We start from the raw sequence: 23,671 nt of genomic DNA, 5'->3' as shown, positions 1-23,671 counted from the left end.
CCGCCGCCTAATCGTGGGGGCGACGTGTCCGGGACACCTGCTTCACGGGGGCGCGGAGAATCGGGGCTCTTTGGCAGCACACAAAGCCAGAGCCAGCGCCTCTCAGCAACAGCTGTGCGGATAGAGGGCGGGGGGGGGCGATGGTGGTGGATGTCAGATCCTTACTTCGCGCTCTGCTAAATCGACGCTCTTCGGCTCCGTGAGGTTTTTTTGTTGTTGTTGCGCAAAATAAATAAATAATGCGTCCCGGGATGCGGCCTCTCTCGCCTCCCCTTTCGTGAGAAAGAGGCCCGCGTAGAGTTTCCACCGTGGCCATCGCTGTGACGATGGTCCTGGTCTATGTATATGTGTATCCGTGTATCTGTGTGTGTCTGTGTGGTTGTCTGTGTGTGTCTGTGTGTCTGCGTGTCTGTGTATCTGTATGTCTGTGTATCTGTGTGTCTGTGTATCTGTGTGTCTGCGTGTGTCTGTGTATCTGTGTGTCTGTGTGTCTGTGTATCTGTGTGTCTGTGTATCTGTGTGTCTTTGTATCTGTGTGGCTGTGTGTCTGTGTATCTGTGTGTTTGTGTGTCTGTATCTTGTATGGATATGTGGGGAGCGGTCGTGTAGCGGTAGCGCGCCGCGCTACGAACCCGGCGACCCGAGTTTGATTCTCACGGTCAATATTGGTGACGAAAATCTAAACCGGTCCTGGACCACACCTAGGTCGACTCAACCTCAAACGAGTACCTGGTGCGATGTGTAAAACAAAGCATTGGGGAGACAAAGGCGGAGTGATTCTGGCCACCCACCGCCTCGTGTGCTGTGCCGACCTTTATAGGTGCTCGCTAAAACTTACTCCGGCAGCCTGTTCAGACTACACGGGGGATCTTTGTCTTTGTGTCTGCTGGCATTGCCAGTCATCTCGGTCAGTCAACCCAGAACACCTGGGTCTGTCTCGTGGCCTCGTGCCAGCAGCGAGCCTTGACATTTGACGCGGCATAAAAGTGCACATAGCCTGGCACACGTGTTGTAGTGATGTCGCCGTCACGAAGGGAGCAGTTGGTGTCGTTGTGTCTGTTTCAGTATATGTATGCGTGTCTGTGTGTACAGCGTGTGTGTCGTGATATCTGCTCGCTAACAACACGATGGTCGGGTGAGTCTCTCTCTGCGTCGGAATGCATCTGTGCTTGTCCAGGTAGAGGCGGGCGGGCGGGCGTGTCTGTGACAGCGCGTCTGCACGTGTCGATGGTCGGGAGAGGTGGTGCAGTGGTTATCGCACTTCGCTTTGCCGGCGACCCGAGTTCCCACTCACGGCGAATATTTGAATTGGTCCCTGGGCCTCCCCTAAGTCGACTCAGCCTCAAATGTAGTGCCTGGTGTGATGTGTAAACATCAGCACTGGGCAGACCTACGTAGCCAGCAGTGCTAATCGGAAGTGCCCCAATCGTCTGGTCCAGGCTGCATCGGGGTCTTTCCAACCCCAACGCAGCTCCCAGCGCCGCTGCTACGGGGCCCTACTCACATATCACCGAGCCACGGTGATATTTAAGATGTTAGTTGGAAGTCGTACAAGCACGAGTCTCACCCGAAGATGACACGTTGTGTAGTAGGGGAGCGCTATTGAGTGGTGATGAGCAGATATATTTTTTATATTTTTCTAGAGCGATGCGAAGGTGTCCTCTGAACCACGACACCTGTGTAAGACGACCTCACGGGATCTTTACGGCGCACTGCGAGGCAGACGGCGCGTGGTGATGTTGTTTCGGTTAACGCACCAGCGCAGTATTAACCAGGTCGGCCACCGGACTTTGAACCACGAACTTCTGTAGCAATGAAAACAAGAACACGGCGCGCTGCACGTCTATTCGTGTGCGTGATGGCAGCAGCAGCTGCTGCTGCAGAAGCTGCAGCTAGTTCAGGGTTTGAGGAGCGCGATGCCAACCGATGTTGAGGTTCTGCTCGCCGCGGCGAGGGAGACGGCTCGATGCGTTCTGCGATTCCTCATTTGGGACCGACGGATGAGGCGCTCCTTGCTGATGTCAACGATGATGCGAGGAGACACGCGATGAGAACCACAACAACAAAACAGCCCAAGAGAGACTCCACTTGGTCGATGCTTAAGACTTGGTTTTTATTTGTGAACGCGGAGAGGGGTGGTGGACGGGGCGGGAGGGGGGCTTACAGAGAAACAGAGGCGTGGGGTGGGGGGGGGGTCCCGGGGTGGAGCCCCCCCCCCACACCCCCCATGATGTCGTCGCGAGAGCGGCGGCAGCAGCAGCCACCAGCGGCGAGGAGGAGGGGGGGGGGCCAGGCCGTGGGGGGCGCACGGACGGACGGCGGAGCCGGGATGCAAGTGCAGCTTGCTATACACACACCATCTAGCAACACGGAATAAATTACAGGGACATATATGTACAGGCACGGCGCGGGGGGAGGGGGGGTGGGGATTATGGGGGGGAGGGGGCAGTGGGGGGCACACATGGAGCCGGGGTCGGTGAGATTCCGTTTGGATGACGCCAAAGAGCGAGACGGAATCACGGCTGTTGTGTCGCGGGGGGCACGGAGGGGGGGGGGGGGCAAGGGGGGGGCACGGGGGGCGGCGGTCTCACCTCGGTACAAACGGTCAAAGAAAAACACACAAATAATAACCGGCATGGTCCATGTCCATCGCAGCGGCAGTCACTAATCACTCTTAAATAAGCCCCCCCCCCCCCCAGAAATCACCCCCACACGGGCGTAGTAGGGTGGCCGTCGGCACCCCCCTGTGGTGTGCCGAAAGACGTCACACGCGTGGAGTGTTTGTCTCTGCTTCATACAGTATATTTACTTACAACTTTTACAGTGTCACCAAGGTCGTTCGCCGAGTCTCGGGAGTGGACAATACGAGCAAAACAAATATAAAAGAAGAGCGCACACGCGCACACACACACACGCACACGCGCACACACACACACGCACACGCGCGCACACACACACGTGCACGCGCGCACACACACACACACGCACACACACGCGCACACGCACACACGCACGCACGCACACACACACGCACACGCGCACACACACACACGCACACGCGCGCACACACACACGTGCACGCGCGCACACACACACACGTGCACGCGCGCACACACACACACACGCACACACACGCGCACACGCACACACGCACGCACGCACACACACACACGCACGCGCACACACACGCACACACACGCACACACACGCGCACACGCACGCGCAGGCGGGACAACGGAGACGTCACGGGCCGTGTGTCTCGCTACGGCACGCGGGACTGCGGCAGAGTTCGGATGGGGGGATTCACCCACCTCGCTCCTCCTGTGCGCAGCGTGTGGACACACCACCAAGTCCCACGGGACAACAACATTGTTGTACATTTGCAAAGTAACGCCTCTATACATTCTAAAAGCTGTTGCTAGCCGCATCAAAGGAACTTTCACAATAATAATATCATCATCCAAAATTGGTAATAATTTTGTAACAAATGGAAATACAGGTTCACGTTGTCTCGCTACGGTTTCGACAGCGGAACTCCCAAGGTTCCGTAAGGAATTAGAACCAGCGATGTTGTCTTTATTATTTATATATCTCACAAGAGGCGGTGGGTGCCACGAGGGAGGAGGGATGTCGCCGCTCCGAGACGCGAGGCTGGCGAAGTGGGGGCAGCTTCGCGGCGACTTCCAACAGAGGAACGCGCACGCGTGTACGTACAGACACAGATCCCCGTGTGGCCTCAGTAGACTGTCGGGGCAAGTGCTGTTAGCGAGCAGCACTTATGAATGCGGGCACGGCACACGAGGGGATGGGTTCCCGTTCACGGCCAACACCAGTGACGATTATCTGAACCGGTCCTGGTCCTCCCCTAGGTCGACTCGGCCTCAAATGAGTACCTCGTGCGATGTGTAAACGTCGCTACGAATGGAGACAAAGTAACCCGGGCGTGGTGTTGGCCACCCACCCCTTTGTGTAGCGTGCCAGCCTTCAAAAGTTAGCAATTGCCCCAACAGTCTGCTAAGTCTATACGGGGGATCTTTGTCTTTGTGCACATACAAACGCTAACAAACAAAAACAACACGCTCCCCCATTCACCGAGGCAGAAGTCATTTTGGATCTCGTTCCGTTAAATGCCTCTGAACCCGAGCACACAACAACACGAGATGAGTCAGTAAACCAGACCCGGACCACGCTGGCCTCCGTCCTCCCCCACTCCAGAATGGAACAGCGCGAATCTCCACGGGGTGGAGAGCAACTCCCTGGGATGCACCACGACAGTGGCGGTGGCGATGTTGGTCCACTCGGGGCCACGCCACCGCAGGCGGCCGTCCGAGGAGAAAAATTCGGATGATTTTTTTTTGTGATTTTCTCAAACGACGTTTTTTGTTGTTGTTCCACCACCAATGTTTATACGTTCAAAACATACCACATCGGCACATTGGCTATGCGCGCGTGTATAGATATACCGTACACAGACGCACATGTACACACGTACGCATATGCTGTATACATATGTACATACACATACATATATACGCACTGTGTATATACATGCGTGCTCACACGTACACACACAGCGTATAAAATATTGGACGCTCGGTAAATGGAATGAAAAAGCTGAACAGCTCCACGTCTCACGCCCCGCCGGGCAATGCAGAGCGGAGCGCCCGGTTCCAGGAGCGTCTCTCTCTCTCCCACCTCCACGCATTCCGACAGCCGGGCCGCCCGCTCGTCGTTATTTCGTTACCTCGTTAGGGTTAACGAGGTAACGACGTGCCCACCGCTCTCTCCCGGTGAGCGAAACCTGCCCGCTGTGTGGCGCGGTCAGAATCGTGGCCAGAATAAAAACCCCCAAGCTCGCTCCCAAACGACACCCCAATTTGGTCGGCGATCGGGAAAGGGAACCGGCAGTGAGAAGATCGTGGACGCTGCGGGGAGGGTTTGAGCTCGGTCCGCCACCCATCCAGGCTCGACACGGACAACCCGCGGATTGGCACCGTGCGTCGGGCGGCAGGAAACTGATTTGTACCGACATGTGGCGCTGGTAACGCCGCGTTGAACCTTTTTACGCGTTTAAGCAAGCGTAATTTTTTTGTTGTTGCAGCCAATACAGAATAAATGTTTGCACAAATTCGTGTCAAAAGGCCCTCCGCCACCCGACACGGCCAAACACATGACATCGGCACGTGCACGCAAGCGTTTAGCGACGCGAGCGGAAGAACAACTCTCAACCAAATTGGCCGGCGTGCGACGAGGCTTGGTGAGAAGTTAGTCCAGGGCTTGGTCTGCGGGAGAGGCGGCGCACGCCGTGAGCGCCGACTGCAGGCCGGCCGGCCGCGACGTGGCGAAGGCGGTCTGTGGCCGCTCGCCGAAAGTTCCATTTCCAGGCGACGCTCGCTCGACAGGCGTTCAGTATTTCAGACGTGGCGTGTGCCCGCCCGCCCGATGGCGCAGAAGCGATAAGAGGAGGTGTGTAATGGGAATTATTCTGATGAGGCTCCTCCTCTGGCGACGCGGTGCAGCCGCCTCGGCGACTATTTCACGCCGATTCACGCGGTGGCGCCTTCAGCTATGTTCGTCTAAAAACATTTCTTCTCAAGGCCCTCTTTCATTCTCAAACTGTTGATGCAAATCTCCAACTGCGTTGAGCCATCATATCGAGCAACTTTTTGTTTAAATTTATTTATTTTCGTAAATGTTTGCTTGTTTTTCTTTTGCTATTCGGTAACACGGATAGCATCTCGCCCTCTCGGCACGGAGCGTCGGCTGTCCCTGTCATTATTTGTCCAACGAGCCAACACCATCGCCATCATCATCATCATCACAGGTGGTAGTGGCAGGGTGGGACCTGTGGGTTCTCTACGCCAGCAGGCACGTCGCCGAGTTCCCCCGGAGTGGCGTGCGGTCGACCGAGCGCCGCGGGGGGAGAGGTTCGCAGCGCCCGGCGTCGGTCGCCCACGTTTGGTCCGGCAGTTTCCGGGGACTGCTCGGGGGTAAAGAAGCTGCGTTACGTTCTGCATTGATTTTGTGGGAAGTGAATAATTGGTCGCCATTTCGATAGACCGGGACCTGCCCCGGGAATGTGGAATTTCCACCAACGGCTCCAAGCCATCGGCAAAGAAGAGCACACTGCCCCACGCTCACTGGAGTGAGGAGACGCTGTGGCTGGGAATGTCTGAATTTTTCAAAAATGCACACGGCTTGCGAACTGGAATGGGCACCTGTGCGCCGCCGAGACGAGGTCGTCACTCGGGAGCTTTGGGAAGGGCGGCCCGCGCCGGCGCCTCTGCTAAACGTTGCCCGGTGACACGGCAGGAATGGACGAATTAAAAACACCGACGACGAAAAGAACCGAGGAACTCGGAGGGAGCAGCCCGGAGCGGCGTCCTCGCGCGTTAACGGGCGAGCGGCACGGAGGCGTGCGGGGGCCGGCCGGGCGAGCGAGTGAACGAGCGAGTGAGGGAGCGAGGAGGAGCGGGTCGGGGCGGACGAGGTGCCGGCGGGGGGTGGCGGCGCATAGCCCCGTCTAGTAGGCCTGCCCCGTCTCCGCCACCTGCAGCAGCCCCAGCACGGCCGAGTGCTCGCCGAGCTTGAGCCGCCTCTGGCTGCCCAGGCCCACGTTCTTGGCCAAATAGTCAGCGGCAGCTGCGGAACAGAAGCCAGGGAGGTGGGGGGGGTGTGGGGAGAGAGGGGAAAAAGATTTTAATAAAAAGGACCCCGCGTAAATGAATTTACAAAACTATGAAACATTACCCGCGCATTAGTCTCGAGGAGAAATGCGTGGGGGATTTTGGGGTAAAGATGAACGCGGGGACGGCATTTGTGGCTAAAAGGTTCACCGCTGTTTCGAGTCCTTGTGACCAAGGAAATTAAATGTGAAACACAGGAATGCAAAATAAGTTTTGAGAGCTGTGGTTTCTTTAAAAAAAAACCACGAGGTGGCCGGTGGGGGCGGCGGTCTCGTCATGAAGCCGGGCCGCACGTCCGCCGCGGCGGGCGTGCACAGATGCCGGGATTTCGCAGTCCCGAGCGCCGAGCCTTTCAAAAACAAACTCGACGCTTGGCTATTTAAGGAATTACTGCAGAAGGAGCTCTTTGAGGTCGGGAATTAAGCAGAGAGACGGCGGGGGCAGAGAGGAACGAGCCCGTGAACTTAGCCGCGAAAAGAGTAAAGCTCTATATTTCTTTCTCTTTTTGTTGATAAAAAATGTTTACCTAACTGTGAAGAAAGAAAAGTTAAGCCAGTTTAAACCCCACGAGGAGGCCAATTATTAATTGACCTGTGGCGCGGCGGGCACAATGCATCAGTAGGAAGCGGCGGCTCCTGTGGCGCTCCGTTAGGCCTGATAAACTACTCCTCCAAGAGTTCATTAAACACGCCCCCTCCCGTGGCCTCCACCTCGGCCCACGCTCCGCAGGGGGCCGCCCCCTTTTCAGGGCCTTTGTGCGTCCCACGCGACCCCCTGACCTCGGCTCCCCGGGCTGCCCGGGGGTCGCGAGGGGGTGAGTGACATCACTGGGCGAGCGAGGGGAGAGGAGGGGAGAGGAGAGGCCCACGCTGCCGGGGTTGGAAGTGATCTTATAGGACGGGTTCACAAGGTTACAGGGCCTGAAAAATAGCCGTCTTAACAAAACCTTTCTTCTTTATCGGGAGAAAGGGAGAGGTTTTTGTTGCGCTTTTATTATTCTTATTATTACAACTGTCGCTGCTATCGTCGGCGCTCGGGAACGAAATGTATTTATTTTGTCAAATCATTTAAACTATGTTTATCGGTTTGTTTATGCGACTTTTTTCGTCAAATTTTTTTATTCACAGCTTGGTTCAATGCAAGCGAATCAGCGAGTAAGCAGAGTTCCGGAGCCCAAAACGTTCTTTTTCATAATGATAGTTGCAGGGCCAAATTGCCGCTGGTAGCACCGAGGTGCCTGTGGGATGAAGAGGTGAGGCTACGAATTCGCGTCCCGAGCAAAACAATATCATCGACGCTCAGAGATAAAGGGGCCTGAGTTAAGCCCTTTTTGTATCCTGTTGGGGCAAAGCATTGTTAGCGAGCGCCCCTTAAGGCTGGCAGAATACACGGGGGCTAAGTGGGGGCAGCGCAGACACACGCCTGGCCCCTTTGTCTCCACGGTCCGACCGTTTAGGCCGAGCCGCTGGAGAAAAGGCCGAGGGGGTGGCCACGGCATGCCCCTGGCCACGGAATCGGTGCGGGAACCACATTGGCTGCTCCCCACACACGCAGCCATCCCCTCTTTACCGCACGTGCTGTTAGCGAGCACCTACGAGAGGGTGGTGTGGGCAGCACCGTGTCCCGTCACCTTCGTCACCCTTGTGCTAATGTTCACACAGCACAGCAGGTATTCATTTAAGGCTCAGTTTACCCAAGGGAGACTCAGAACTGGTTAAGATTTCACTTGCAACTGATGTTAGCCGTGGCCGAATCTCGGACCCACATCGGAGACTCAGCTCATACACACGTTTCTCTACTCACCTACACAAAGACAAAGGTCCCCCATATAAACCCTTTAACAGACTCTTGGGGCAAGTGCTCTTAGCGAGCACCTATGAAGGCCGGCATGGCAAATGGGGGGATGGGGTGCCCAGCGCCACGCCCGACCGCCTTTGTCTCCCCAGTGACGATGTTTACACACCGCACAAGGTACTCATTTGAGGCTGAGTCGTGTTGGCCGTGAGCGGGAATTGAACTCGGGTCGTCGGGTTTGCAGTACAACGCGCTAACCCCTGCACGACCACTCCCCAGACACACACACAGACAGACACACACACATAGACACACACAGATACAGACAGACACACACACATACACAGATAGACACACACACATAGACAGACACACACACAAACACACCCACGCTGCCGCCGCCGCCCTCCTCATGGGCGGCAGCGCCCAGCGGTGGCAGTGACAGCGGTGGTGGCAGTGGTGGCAGTACCTACTCTGTCCGTACTGGCTGTACTGGTAGGCGGCGGGCATGGGTTCGAGCCCGTATCCGGCGGCGGCGTAGGTAGCGGGGCAGTAGGCCTGGGAGGGCGGCAGGCCGCTGCCGTCGTGCTTCATGCCGTCGCCGCCGCCGCGCTGGCTGCAGCTGGCGGAGAGGCCCGAGGAGTGGTCGACGAGGCCGGAGGAGGGCAGCGGGGACAGCGAGTACTCCTGCCCGTGCTGCGGGGGCATGGCCGACGGGTTGCCCAGGATTCCCATCATCTGCCGAGGTGTGCGGGGGGGGGGAAGACGGAACGGGAGGGACGTCAACTCGCGTGGTCGCGGCGGCCGAGGTGAGCTGTGCGTATCGCGGGGGGGGGGGGGGGGGAGTTTGTTGGGATCCGTGCGGATGTCGGGGGGATCAACGAGGTGAGGTGTCACCGTGGATCGCGCCACTCGCTGCTGGCAGCGTAGCTACGCAGGAGCCTATAGCGCCCGTTACGCAAAGTGGTCACTCGTTCAGGTGCTATTCAGGCTCAAAACCTGCTAGGCTTGCGAGACCTGAGATTCTCCTCTTAACCTTGGCAGCGCCTCGAGCGGCATGCTGATGAGGACACACCAGCCTCGACCCGAGGCTCGCGACTCGACGCGTGTACCCGCGAGCCGCCGATCCTGCGATGTATAACGTCGTAGTTATACTCTCGTTGCGCAATGATTCACCCGCCAGTTGAAGCAATAATCAAATTCGAGTTTTGCCACTGTGGCGAGTGTAGCGCCTCCAGTGGCTGCAGGGCTTCCACGGTGCAGCGTGAACACAATTCACGACGCGCGCCCCACCCCACCGCTCGCGCCCCGAGCCCCCTGCCGAGCCGAATGTTCCGGACAAGCGCACGCACACATATACACAGACGCACGCACGCACACATATACACAGACGCACGCACGCACACATATACACAGACGCACGCACACACGTACACAACAACAACCGCTATTCGCCACTAAGTGGCGGTAACGTTACCACGACGCTTGTGCCAGGCTATGTGCACGTTGAGACCACGTGAAGTATCGAACGCCCGCTGGCAGGAGGTCACGGGGCAGACCCAGGTGCCACGGGTCGACTGAGATGACTAGCTGATGCACCACCTGTGCCCCCTACTGTGTTAACTTGCTGTGCTTTAGCCACTCGGCGCTCCGCTCATTGTTGTGAGCGTTGCTCCTCCGCCCTCCGTTGTTGTTGGAGGGCGACTGCCTCCAACTGGCCAGTAGCGTCCTTCACGAGCCTCCTCCACAGAGGCCGATCTTGACACCGCTGGTACCAGTCATCGGCAAGTCCACTCAGCTCCACATCCTCCTGTACCACATCACTCCATCTCTTCTCCAGCCCGTGCCGCGCCCGTTTAGCCCCCTCGATCCGGCCGAACAAAAGCTGTTAAGGCATGCGGTGGCTGTGCATGCGGGCTACATGACCCAGCCAACGCAGCCTTGCCTGCCGGAGGAGCTCACCGATGGGACTTTGTCCAGATCTTTCAAGGATATGTGAGCTCCTCACACAATCCAGCCTGCTTAAACCCAAAATGGATCGTAGGGAGGCCAGCCTAAATGTTTCTAACCGGCGAAGATGTTCCACTAGGGGGTCCACGTTTTGCAAGCGTAGATAAGGGAGGGAATGACTGTGGCCGAGAAGACCTGAAGCTTCGTGCGGATAGACAGACCAGGTAGCTTCCACACAGCATTACGCAACCGAAGAAAAGATAATGCCGCTCGACGGATTCAGAGTGAGACCTCTGCTGTCAAACCGGAGCCGGTCATGAGCACACTGCCCAGGTATGGGGAACTCTCCACAACTGCCCCATCACTAATTGGGAGTTGTGGGGGTGGAGCGTCCGATGGTAGAAAATACCCAGGCAGGTGCTTAGTTTTTGGTGGGGCTGATGGTAAGTCCCCACCTCTTAGTGGCACACTCCAGGTTCAGCAGCAGCGCCTCCAACTCCTCCTTTGAGTGAGCAGCAATTACCAGCTCATCGGCATACATAACATGGTTGAGCAATAGGGAGCCATCCCTTGACCGCACCCGGGCATCGATCAGCCTCCCATTGTATCTGTACCAGATGGACATTCCTCCGGTACAGTTATTGAAGGCTTCACGAACTACGTGGTCTAAATAGATGTTAAATAATGTGGGAGCCAGAGGACATCCCTGTCGCACTCCAAAGTGAACAGGGAATGGCTCCGACTCCCTGCCACGTAGTTTTACCCGGGCCCGCTCACCATCATGAAGGTCCTTAATGATCGTGAGCAGTGGGTCAGGGACTCCGAAAGCACGAAGAACAACCCAGAGCCCAGGCCTACTGAAGGTATCATAGGCCTTGACCAGGTCAATAACGTACACACGCACACACACATATGCACACACACGCACACATGCACACACGCTGGGGAGCGTGGTAACGGCCCACGCTTGCGATCGCCGCTCAGGCGACGCGCAGAGCGCGGACAAATCAGCTCCACATGGGTCCTCCACTTAGCAGCCTTCAGGACCCATTTCCTGCCCTGCCCTCTGCGCCTCCCTCCTCCCGAGTTCGCATTCCCGTCGCGGCCGCACGCTCCACCCCCCTCGTCCCGTGCCCTCGCCCGCACGCCCCTCGCTCGCTTGCCCGGCCGCTAGCGCCGCCGCGCTTTGAACGCGCCCCCCCCTCGCTTCACCCCCACAAAACCCTTCACCTTCCCCCAGTCGCCCTCCGACTCTGAACACGCTCCCAAAAATAACTCTGAGCGCCGAGCAAGTGGCCCGGTGGTGAGCTGACGACTCCGTGGCGAAGGGGCGGAGAGAGCCCTCTCGTGACGAGCAACGGACAGCGAGCGTCGTTATGCCTGGTCGCCTGCTGGTCACCTGCTGCCTAGTCGCCTGTGGCCTGGTCGCCTGCTACCGGGCAGGGCCGACCTACCCCCCTTCATGCTGGAGAGCGGCCCGCGGATATCACCGAGCTGTCGCTGAGATGCCTTCGAGTGACCTCTGGTCCACACGCACCCAAGGGGCAGGCAGCACTGCCCCAGCGGTCTCGCCAAACACAACCGAGCTGAAATGTAACGAGATTAACAACGGGATCACATTTCTCGTGATGGATTTTATTTGTGCAGTCGTCGGTGACCAGGCTGAGACCATCAACTCGCTGAACTTGAGAACCCGCTTCGATCACAGGCAGTGGCCGGTGCCCAGGGTCTCAACGGCGCCCGCTGCCTCTGACGTCTGGTCCCATCCTCACCAACGTAGAGCATCACCTGACCCTCACCCCTCACCCCGACCCAGGGCTACTCATCAGCTGGGGGAACACACGAGCGTGTGTTGTTTACACGGAGTCGGAGGCTTCGTCAATGACAAAAAGGACTTTAAAGTTACGGTCACGTGTGCGGTTGTACCGCGCTCTGGGGGCGACAATGCGGCCTCACGGCCACCGCAGAAGCGGCGGCACCGCTGGCGTGGGACGGCGCCTTGGAAGGGCGCGGTGACGTCCCCGTGGAGTCATCTCGCGACAAGCGCCTGGGGCGTCACCCCCTCACCTCCTCCCCCTCTGACGATTCCAAGAATTGCAATGATTCAAGGTCACGATTCAAGAATCGTTAGTGGATTCGTCCCGCTCCCCCCACCTTGCACTCCGCACGCTGCACCCCACACTCACCACCCCACACTCACCACCCCACACCCCTTCACTGTGCACCTTCCTCTCCCCATGTGCGGCTTTAGTGCCTGGGCTGGTTGGCAGACGACGTCGACGACGAGGTGGAGAGAGGAGGAGGAGAGAGGAGGAGGAGGAGGGGAGAGGAGGAGGGGGGAGGAGGGGGTGATGGGGTCAGCTACTCAGCAGCTCTTGAGCCATTACCGAGCTTTTAATTGACTTGAAAGGAGGGAAAGTCAGCGAGTGAGCGAGTGAGAGGTAGGGTGGGTGAGTGAGCGAATGAGAGGTAGGGTGGGTGGGTGAGTGAGCGAGGGAGCGGGGGAGAGTGCCATGAGAGGCGATACGTGTGCGCGCTGATTTCAGCTCTCCGCTGTCAGCTCCGGTCAGTGCAGAGCCGCCGAACGCGAGCGTGGGCAAGGTCCAGCCCCCATCACACGCCTGACACCTCGCGCGTAATTAGGGGCAGGAATGCGGCAGCTCACATTCTGACGTTCCTCACAGCCCCCTCCCCACCAGCGCTCCACCTCCCCCACCACCACCCCCAACCCACCCCCCACGAGCCGCTGGACGCACGAGCAGCGTGGCGTGCGTAGCATAGTGTGCGTAGCGAGGCGTGCGTGCGTAGCGTAGCGTGGGCAAGCGCCGACCTCCCCCTTTAATCCCACGCAGAACGAAAAACAACAATGGGACAGCGAGAGAGAGAGGAGAGAGCGGGGAGAGAGACAAACCCTGGCAGAAAAATCCAATTGCGACATAATAACATCCACCAGGGCGCATTCACTCCAGAGAAGTACCACTGGAGAGGGAGCGCCTCACCGCTCCCCCCCTCACCGCTCCCCCTCTCACCGCTCCCCCCCTCACCACTCCCCCCCCTCACCGTTCCGCCCCTCACCACTCCCCCCCCTCACCGCTCCCCCCCCTCACCGCTCCCCGCCTCACCGTTCCGCACAACAAGAAGCTATTTCATGCGCTGTGGAGAGCGAGGAGGAGGCGGCCCCTCGCTCCTCGTGCCCGCCCCCAGCCAAACCCCGAGCAGCGGAAACTTAAACGAAGCACGAGGAGCGGGGGGGGGGGGGTAGGCGGAGGAGGGGGTAGGAGGGGGGAGAAGAGGGGGGGCATGGAGGGGGAGGGAGCCAGCGAGCAGGTTATTGCAAAGGGCCAGCAGGAAATTGGTGTCTTTTTTTGTCGAGTTCTCGTTCTCGGTAGGAACGTGAATGTCCAGCTGCAGGGGGGGGGGTCTGTAAGCCGTGTGGGGGGAGGGGAGTGTGGGGGGGGGGGCTCCCGTCAAGCTGCGCGGTGCGAACGCGCCTCCCGCTCTGTCACCGCTCAACACTCGAGGGTTTGCGCGTAACCTGAAAACGACGCCGCCCCCGGCGCGGGCCGACGAGATGTCGAGCGCGATCACAAGCTCCGGCGCGTTTCCCTCAAGCGACTCGCGGGGGGAGGCCTCCCCCACGCCGGGTTGGGTTATCGCTGGCCACCGGCGGCAGTCGCGACCTGGAATCGAACTCGGGGTCGCGGGGCTCAGGGCCCCCGCCCGGCTGAGATGTATTTCCGTGGAAACGAGAACGGGGCCGGGCAATTTGTCTCAAGCGTCGGAGACGCTGAAAACGTTCACATCGTCCGCACGTGCAGCCCCCCCCCTCCCCACGCTCGGGCCCGCGCTGCCAAGCCAGCTCGTGCTGACAATATAATTTCTGGATCATTGACTCGCGCTACGTGCCCTGTCCGTCAGCCAGCGCTCGTTGGGTCGCTCGTTCGATCTCGCAGCGCGAGAACGCCACCTCCGACAATCGCAAATTGGACCCCGAAGGCTCCGTGTCAACGTTGGATGCACGTAACATCTCATCGCCGCCGGCGGATTATTACGACGCGGGAACCGAGCTGGGAATTTCCAGGTCCGCGAGTGTCCAAGCGTCGAGAGCGGCTGCGACGCGTTCCGTTCCGAGGGGCGCGTTTCGGCCGTGATTAGAGGCCTGGAGAGGGCCGGGCGGGGCGGGCGAATGACTCAATCACTTAGGGTGGGCCAGAAAACATCTCCCAAACGTGTTAACAACCCAAAGCCATTAGGCGAGAAGTTTTGGCACTTTCCTTTTTTCAAAGAAAATACTGAGATCGATTCTCATTAGGGGGCGCGGCGAGCAGCACATAAAAGCCCACGACAGTAACACGAGGAACCATAATATTGCCAACACGTGTAACGGAGGTAATCCGAGCCGGGCCGCGAATGAATTCCGTGTTCCTCGTGCCGCTGCTGACTGACAGCGCCGCGCTACAAAACTGTTGGCGTCGATTTTCAGGCACGGCCAAAAAATTTCCCCGTCTCAAAAAAATATATAAAATATAAAATAAAAGATTTTAATACGAGCTGTCGGGTCTGCAGCGGCGGCTCGCGAAGGCTTCTCTGCGCCGACTTCTCTCACTTTTGTTCTTTCAACACGTGTTCCTGTAACAGGGCAGGCCGCTTATTTATTTATTTACAAACACCGTATATTTCTGCGGGGATTTTTAACATCCATTCCTGGACACGTGAGACCGAGCAGAATGCGAGTCGCCGTGCGAGCGCGAGCGGTGGTTAGAACACCACCTCCCAATCCAGCGCCGCACGTCCGCCACGGACCTCCCCCCCTCGCCCCACCACTCCTTGACCGTTTTTACTTTTCCACAAATGTATTTTAACTGCGCTCTCGGCATCACGTCACGAGATAAAGAATCCATCTGGAAATATTGCACGGTCGTGTAAACCACCTCCGCCCCCCTCACAAAATGTTAGAGAACAGCCCACGGAAGCAGACATCACAGAGCTACTTATTGAGGTCCTTTCAAGTGACCTGTGTTCCACACAGTAGGGGGCAGAACTTCCCCACCGGCCCACCAGGGTACCGTGTGTAGCGCGGCAGACAAACCATTATTTATAATTCTCGGAGATGGAGTTTTTGTGCAGTCATCGGTGACCGGGCTGAGAACATGAATTCGCCGCGTGAGAGGTCCCGGTTTAATCGGGGGCGGTCGTTAAAACCCGGACTGGAACCGGGAACCAGCGGCCCTGGTTTCGTGCCTCCGGCCTCTGAGCCACCCGGTTCTCCTCCCTCGCGTCCCAACCTCAAATTCACCGCGCTCCGTCAGCCCTCGGTTCACGAGAGCCCAGCACCCCTCCCTCCCCCACCTCCCTCCGCACTCTCCTCCCCCTCCCTGTACCGCCGCCCCCAAAGAAAAATCACCCCTGGCCGTTAATTGAATCCAACACAGTCGAACAGAGTTAGTCTTTGTCCGGGCCCCCTGGCAGCGGTGGGCCTCTCTCGCTGCCACTCGGCGCGTTCTCTCGCTCTGCACTTCACAAGAGGTGCGCTGCGAGGAGCGCTGGTGCGACTGCTATTATCAGCGCTCCATTGTGCGGGGCCGTGTTTGCTGTAATAACACGGTCTGTTCTGCATGGCGAGAGGAGCGCATTTGTTCAAGGGCCGGACAGGAAATTGTTTAAATAAATCCGAAACAGTTGGCTTACCAGTTTTAATTTCCGTACCGATTATCGCGAGCTTACACGACGAGATCAATCCCCCACCCACCCTCCGCCGCAAGAAATTAAAGCGAGGCAATTTTCGGGCGCATTGACGAATCATGGAGGCACCTTGCGTGCTCACCGGGGGGAGTTAAACCAACAACAACAACGACAACAACGACAACAACTACAGTGACGACAGCGACGCGAGCCCATGCGAGTCGGCGCACGTGAACCCTGGCGTGCCGGGCATCGCTGCGTGGCCACGACGCCGGCAGCGTTCGCGACGATCGCCGCCAGTTTGAAAACAAAGGAAGAAAATGGGAAGCTCGTGACAAAACGTGCGGGGGCTCAGCACCGGGTAACGAGCGGAGGGGGCGGAGGGGCGATGCCTGCGATGAGGCGCGCTGGTCCTCGGCCCCGTGCCCCCTGCGGGCACGGGGCCGAGGGCGGGTGCGTGCCCTGGAACGGATTTAGAAGTTGTATTTATTTATTGAGATATTACACCATCCCTGAAGTTGCAGCATCTCGTTTGCGAGGGCGTGCAGGATGCGCAGTTCCACAAATCAGGTGACCTCACGGTGAAAACCTCCACATCGCCATGACATTATTACACATGGGGGTCATTCTACAGTTTTATTAAATTGTTTCTGTTAATAAGAGGCCCGGCTTGACACATTCGCGCAAACCAAGGCAGCGTCACCGTCGCCAGGTCCGGGCGCCTCCGACGCCGCAGCAGCAGCGCTCCACGGGCGCTCGCGAGCGCAGCGGCGGTGCCACGTGCCGTGCCACGCGCCGTGCCACGCGCCGTGCCACGCGTCTCGACCGCACGCCCAGAACCGCGTCCATCGTGTGGCGTGCGTCTCCGCCGCGAGCAGGCCCGGTGCTGCCACCACCGCGAGCCATTTCCAGCACGACGCCCGAGCGCGGTGGCGCTGGCGACAACGTGGTGGCAGCACGGCGCGCCGCTCGTGGGGTCGGGCAACGTGGTGGCTTCGGCATCGCGGACGATCCGCGCTCGCGCCGTGGCCACGACCGCGATTCTCGCGATGCTCGGCATGGCTCGGGCGCCTAACGGGTTGTGACAATCCGGGATATGAAAAAAAATAAAGGTTGCGGAAAGAAAGAAAGAAAGGGGAAAAAAATGCCAACACATCAAACTACGTCTTAAAATGGGATTTTACATTTATTGTTTTTACCGTAGAAATTGGGAAAAAAATCTGTCAGGTCTCAGGAAGTGTAATTAAGGCTGAAGCGGCTTTGGGTTTTCTTTGGCGGGGCTCCAGCGGCGCGCGCAGCGAGCACAGGAACGCTTACCCAGGGCGTGACAGCCATCAGCGGCGCGCTTGTTGTGCTTGGACACATCCACAAAATCTTGCCTCTACCTCCCCTGCTGCTGCTGCCCCCCACCACCCACCCGCCACCACCACCACCACCGCCACCCCATCTTTTCTTTTTAGCGAGGGAGCGAGCGAGCGAGCGGGTGTGAGCGGCCCGATATCTCGGCCTTCTGCGGCGCGGAGATAGCGATTGGGATTGGTGCCTTCTGCCAGTGGCCCTGGGGCAAGGCGTAATGGGCTGCAGATTTACCGTTACCCCTCCTTAACGAGATTTAGCGAGCTCTTTGAGGGCTCCACGCGGCTCAATTCACAGAGAGGGAGGGAGGTCGCGGGCGTGGGGTGGGGGGCGAGGAGGGAGGGAGGGATGGAGGGAGAAAGACAAAGAGGGGGAGAAACAGGGGGACAGATATTCGGAGGGGGAGAGGGACGGAAGATGAAATGGAGAGCGGCAACGAGAGGAGCGAGAGGTAAGGAGGGACGAGGGCGGAGGGCAAGTGGGAACGCTTGCCCCCGTATCGAGTGTTCGGGAGCAGCGAGCCCTACAGCGATGACCTGGCCTGTGGGGTCGATGTGAGGTCACTCTCGGTCTGTTCTCAGATCGGACCGACCTCCATATCGCCCCCTCCCCCCCTCCCAAGCGCATGTCCAGCGAAATCAATTAACCTGAAAAAACATTCCTGGGACTGTGGCAGAAAGGCCGCCGAGTTTTTGCCACGGCGCTGCCCACGAGGGCGGAGCGCCCCGCGCTGCCCACCCGCTTCCAATTCCCCGCGCGTGTCGACCGAGCATCACGACGGGGCTCTCGCCGCCCCGCGGCTGCCAACAGGGGGCCCCGGCGCGCGAGTCGCGCTCCCCCCCCCACGACGATCCGCTCAGGCGCGCGAATCAGAGACGCGGACGAGTTGAGGAACAAAATTGGAAAAGCGGCGCGGAAAAGTTCTCAAAGAAGTGTGGAGAGGCGCACGCCGGGGAGTACGCCACGAGGCAGCGAGAGGAACACGACGCGGATTAGGGAACGCGAGTCAGAGGCGTCACGCTGGCCGCGTGCGGAGAACGTGAGCGGGCGGGGCACGTGGACGGGGGGGGACGGGGGGGGACCAGGGGAACCGCAGAATGGCGTCCGCCGTGGAGACGGAACGCTCCATCGCGCTCCTGCGCGGGGCTTCATCGAGCAGTGGGCAGCAGCTGCTGCTGCTGCTGCTCGTGACGACGAGTAGCCCTGGTAGCCGTCGCGTGCCCCTCTTACTTGTGAGAGCACGTCAGAGGGACACGTGCCGCAGAGACGGCGAGAAAGAAGAGGTATCGAGGCGGGCGGGTGGCGGGGTTGGTACATGGGAGGGGGGGGCTGGTGGGGGGTACATGGGAAGGGTGGGGGGCTGGTGGGGGGTACATGGGAGGGGGGGGGGCTGGGTGCGCATTGGGGACGGGGCGGGCGGTGCCCGTCACTGGGCGAGTTCACGTGCCTCTGCCCAGGGCTGCGAGCAGCAGGAGAACAAGGGCGCCAGTGAGAGGCGGGGATAGCACGCGCTAAGATTCCTCGCGGAGCGGTGGCAGCAGACCCCGGCAGCTCTCACGGAGAGAGGAATACAAATAGAAGCCAGCGAGCAGTCACACTGCTCGCTCCGGGGCACAGCGTTTTGAATTCTGGGCATTTCTTTTAAAAAACATATAAAATTGTCTATTGTTTCCCTCCCGCTTTAATAATGCTGCCAACCTATTTCGGGATTGGCTGTGTGACCGCCGTTTAATTATTTATTGTGTTATTCATTTTTTTTATCCCGCAAGCAGAATTGGGGTTTCTTTCATCACCGCGCCGAATAAAAGATCCTCTCTCTGTGTGTTTTGACAGCGGAGAGATGGTGGCATGGGGGCGGCAGGCCGAGGCGCTAGCAACGTGACGGGGAAATCTCCCAAACGTCTCCTGCTGTGTGACTTAAACCCATAGATCATCAGCCTCATCATCGTCGTCGTCGTCGCCGTGATACCCACCACCACGCCTGCACTTGCACCGCAAGCAAAATCTGCTGAGGAATTCAACGGGAAAAGATGAAGAAAGGAAAATGAAGATAATTCCACTTGCAGCACCGGGAATCAAACGGTCGCCCCGGCACAAACCGGGCTCAACAGGGAGACGATGCTCGGCAGGTGAGGCCCGCAGCTCTCGGCAGGTGAGGCCCGCAGGTGAGGCCCGCAGGTGAGGCCCGCAGGTGAGGCCCCCAAGTGAGGCCCGCAGGTGAGGCCCACAAGACCGGCCACAGAAGTGGCTCCCACGAGGCGCGGTGCTGCCGAGATCCGCGCGGTGCTCTCGACGGGAGCGCGGCCCGCGGCACCCGTAATGAACATCCACTTTCTCGCGCGTTAATTTTAGTCTCCACATCGGCGGATGCTGCCAGCGTTCGGCGCGTTCGCCCGGAGAACAATTTAATGTCTCGCTGACTGGCGGGACCCTTAATCGCACGGAGCAATCTGTCTCGTTAATTAGCCCGGCGGAGGTAATTAAAAGTGATAACTGCGGCGGCGCTCAGAAGCACAGGGTGAGCCGGTGTGGGTGGGGGGGGGGGGAGCCGCGGAGGGGGGGGGCAGGGGGAGGTTGCTGGGGGGGGGGGGGGGGCTGGAGGCCGTCGGGTAATGAGAGTTGACGCTTCGCTCCACCGCCCCCCTCCGGACAGATGGAGCCGGGCCGCACGGCGGCCGTCACGGACGAGGGCAGCGGCGGGGTCGGCCGTGGAGAAACCGCGCGAGGAACGTTCTTTCCCTCTCCCGTTCCCGCGGCCGCCATCCTGAACAACGACGGGGACGATGCTAAACCGCCGCTCCCCCCACTGCCCGAGCCCCCCCCCACCCACCCACACCGCCACCCCGGGTATGGAGTGAAGAGTTCCGTGTAATCGCTGTCGCCAATCGGTGCGAGTGGCAGCGCCACTCCTGCATAATGAACCAATTTATTCATTTGCGTTCTGTATTAATTACGCAACGTGGGAGATTAAATGAAATTGGCACGTTTTAAATATTAATAATTACCGCCCTTTGTCAATCGCCTGCTGAATGAAGGCCTCAATGGTGCCGTGTCGGTCACGGGGGTTGTTTGACCATACTTCACCGCTCTGGTCAGTTCTGGTTCGCAAAGTGGGGCGAGAGACACGGGACCGGCATTCGAACCCGGGTCGCCAGGTTCACAGGGCAGGACCCACAGCACCGGCATTCGAACCCGGGTCGCCAGGTTCACAGGGCAGGACCCACAGCACCGCTCATCTATACCAACACCAGCGCGGTGAGACAGTGAAATGTGCTGTAACCACTGGGCTTTGGGTTTTTTTTCCCCGACTGCCGAAAATCGGTTTTAATTTGAAGCAGCTAAATATTACGGCGACCTCGCAGGGTTGGACCTGGCGGGGTGGACCTGGTGGGGTGGACCTGGTGGGGTGGACCTGGTGGGGTGGACCTGGTGGGGTTGACCTGGCGGGGTGGACCTGGAAGGGTGGACCTGGTGGGGTTGACCTGGTGGGGTGGACCTGGCGGGGTGGACCTGGCGGGGTGGACCTGGTGGAGTGGACCTGGAAGGGTGGACTGCATGGGGTGGACCTGGCGGGGTGGACCTGGTGGGGTTAGTTTGGCAGGGTGGACCTGGTGGGGTTGACCTGGTCGGGTGGACCTGGCAGGGTGGACCTGGTGGGGTTGACCTGGCGGGGTGGACCTGGCGGGGTGGACCTGGTAGGGTTGACCTGGTGGGCTTGACCTGGTGGGGTGGACCTGGCGGGGTGGACCTGGTGGGGTTGACCTGGCGGGGTGGACCTGGTGGGGTGGACCTGGTGGGGTTGACCTGATGGGGTTGACCTGGCGGGGTGGACCTGGTGGGGTGGACCTGGCGGGGTGGACCTGGTGGGGTGGACCTGGCGGGGTGGACCTCGCTGGGTGGACCTGGCGGGGTGGACCTGGTGGGGTTAGCCTGGCAGGGTGGACTGTGTGGGGTGGAACGAACCTCCCTTGATTCAGACTTGTTTAAGGGGCTCTGACCGGCGCGACGCGGTCCGTTTTAAAACCGTTCCGCACAAAGTGCCCAAATCTCAACGGTAAATTCCGGGCGAGCCGGCCCTGCACGCCGCCTCCTCCTCCGCCTCCTCCTTCTCGATGTGACCCCAGAAAGTCACCCTACACGTGTACCGCGCGGCATCTGTTACCGCTAAATTGCAAAGAGATTGTTTTTCCCACCAAGCACAAAATAACATGGAAATGGAAAAATGTCATATATATGCTTATTTACTTTTTCACGCTGCTGGCAGCATTACCATAGCGGAGCGCCGAGCGGCAGCAGGAGGTGTGACCTGAATACTGTCGCTGGGTCTCGGCCGCATATTCAGTGCGCATCGCGGGCTAACCAGAGGTTAGCACCCTCATTAGGGGGTAAATCTAAACAGTTAAATATCCTCCTTGCAGCATCTCCTTCGTCGCTAAATAAGAGGAAGGAGCGAGAGAGAAACGAAAGATCCCGGCACATTAAAGGTGAACCGTGTGATTAGCGTCATCCTTGCGGAGCTCCTACCCCTCCCCCCCGCCCACAAAGGGAAAGCGGAATTCAATTCGGAGCGTTAATCATCGGGAAGGGGAAAACCGTCGAATGGAACAAATTAGGCGGCGCCGTGACCACGTGACGGCGGGGCTGGGCGCGTCGGGGTGCCGCAGGAAGGTGTGTCACAGCAAATCGGTCCTGACACCCGCTAATGGGCTGGCTTCATCACAATAATTGGATGCAAATGGAGAGTGAAGTATCTCTCAGCTGGGCTCCGCAGGCCCGGCAGCCCGCGCCCACGCCCGGCCACGCTGAGACGGGCATCGCGGCGGAGGAGGAGGAGAGAGGCACACAGCTGGCGGGGGCAAGGGAGAGAGAGCGGGAGGGAGGGAGCGGCGTGCTCGCTCGCTCGCTCGCTTAAGAGACAGCGAGAGAGAGAGAGAGGCCTCTCCATGAATAATAATAATGATGAGGCGGCTCGTGATTGGCTGACGGACATATGGTGGTGGAGGACTCGCGCTCGGAAGCCTTCCTTCTGAATTAAACATTATTGTCCCTTCCGTGGCGATCGGTGTCACAACCGCACTAAGCTGTCAGGACTGATTTACATCAAGATCTAATCGGTAATAAGACGACGAAGACGAATAATAATAATAAAATGCACCTATGAATAACTCTCCAGGGCTGTGCTCCTCTCGAGTGTATTTTCATCTTTTAATTTGCAGAGCAGAGGTCACGGAGCAAAACTTTTCTTTGATCATCTCCCAATTCCTACAGTGCACCGGTGCACACCCACTCGCTCGCAACACCGCTGGCTCGTAACACCGCTCGCTCGCAACACCTGCTCACGATGATTTGTTGCGATTCCATCCAAGAACCGAGTGTTCTGTATTCACCGCGGCGAGTGGCACGGCCTCTCGTGAACTCATTACGAGCAGCACGAGGAAGAGGACATCCCCTGCACCCCCCCCGCCCCAACTTCGCCAGCAAGCACGGACCAGTGTGGTGAAGTATGGTCAAACAACCCGAGCGACTGGCACAGGCAGGCGAGGCCGACATCCAGCAGCGAATTGACAAAGGACGATCAATTTAGAGGATTTAAAATGTCTAACAAACCTGACATTTCATTTACTATTTGAATGCCACTAAATGGTAAATGGCATGTGATATCTTATAGACGAATCACGCACTTAACCAGGTCAGGTAAAAGAAGAGTAAGTTTAGTTCAACATTTTGAACCATGTTCCTGTTCTGCAATGAACGGGCCCCGCGGTGCCAGTGGGAGGGATCTCTCCTGCGACGTCGGGCAGCCTGGCAGCGTTGGCTTAACTGCCCACATTCCGCTGCCGAGGCCCAGAGAAATCTCAACCAGCCTGGAGTTTTCCTTCCCGGCGGTCAAAACACCGCCGGGAAGCGTTGCTCCCGTGGGACCGTTGTGCCACTCGGCTCGCAAGGTGAGTTTTCCAATCTAGAGTGAGTTTGTTTGTTCTCACGGTGAGGGCGCCCTCGTCACGCTGGGAGAGCTGCGGTCGACTGACGGTCACTGCTGCACCACCGCGGCACGGATCCCCCCTCTTTGCGAGCGGCGTCGGGCTGCCTGTTGGGTCCACTTCACGACGCTTTGGTAATCCCGCGAACAAATCGGCGGGCAGCTGCAGATATGGTATCGTGCGTGTACGAGCGAAAACATCTTTAATGTTTCGTAGTAAATT

At 58.6% G+C, this 23,671-nt stretch overlaps 1 protein-coding gene across 1 annotated transcript in view; it reads right to left on the bottom strand.

Annotated features, from left to right (window-relative positions):
- Positions 1–3,171: 3,171 nt before the first annotated feature.
- Positions 3,172–23,671, bottom strand: part of LOC144728468 (paired box protein Pax-7-like) — a 101,210-nt gene continuing 80,710 nt past the window's right edge. The window contains exons 8-9 of the mRNA XM_078607934.1: positions 8,954–9,218; positions 3,172–6,642 (exon numbers count right to left, since the gene is read on the bottom strand). Of these exons, the coding sequence (XP_078464060.1) occupies positions 6,524–6,642; positions 8,954–9,218 (384 nt within the window). The 3' untranslated portion in view covers positions 3,172–6,523. The remainder of the gene's footprint in view (positions 6,643–8,953; positions 9,219–23,671) is intronic.

The sequence above is a fragment of the Lampetra planeri genome, chromosome 28 (assembly GCF_965212315.1).
Source record: "Lampetra planeri chromosome 28, kcLamPlan1.2.h2, whole genome shotgun sequence".
Lineage (NCBI taxonomy): Eukaryota > Metazoa > Chordata > Hyperoartia > Petromyzontiformes > Petromyzontidae > Lampetra > Lampetra planeri.
Note: the sequence above shows the minus strand (reverse complement) of the source record. Positions and strands in the feature narration are given on the sequence as shown.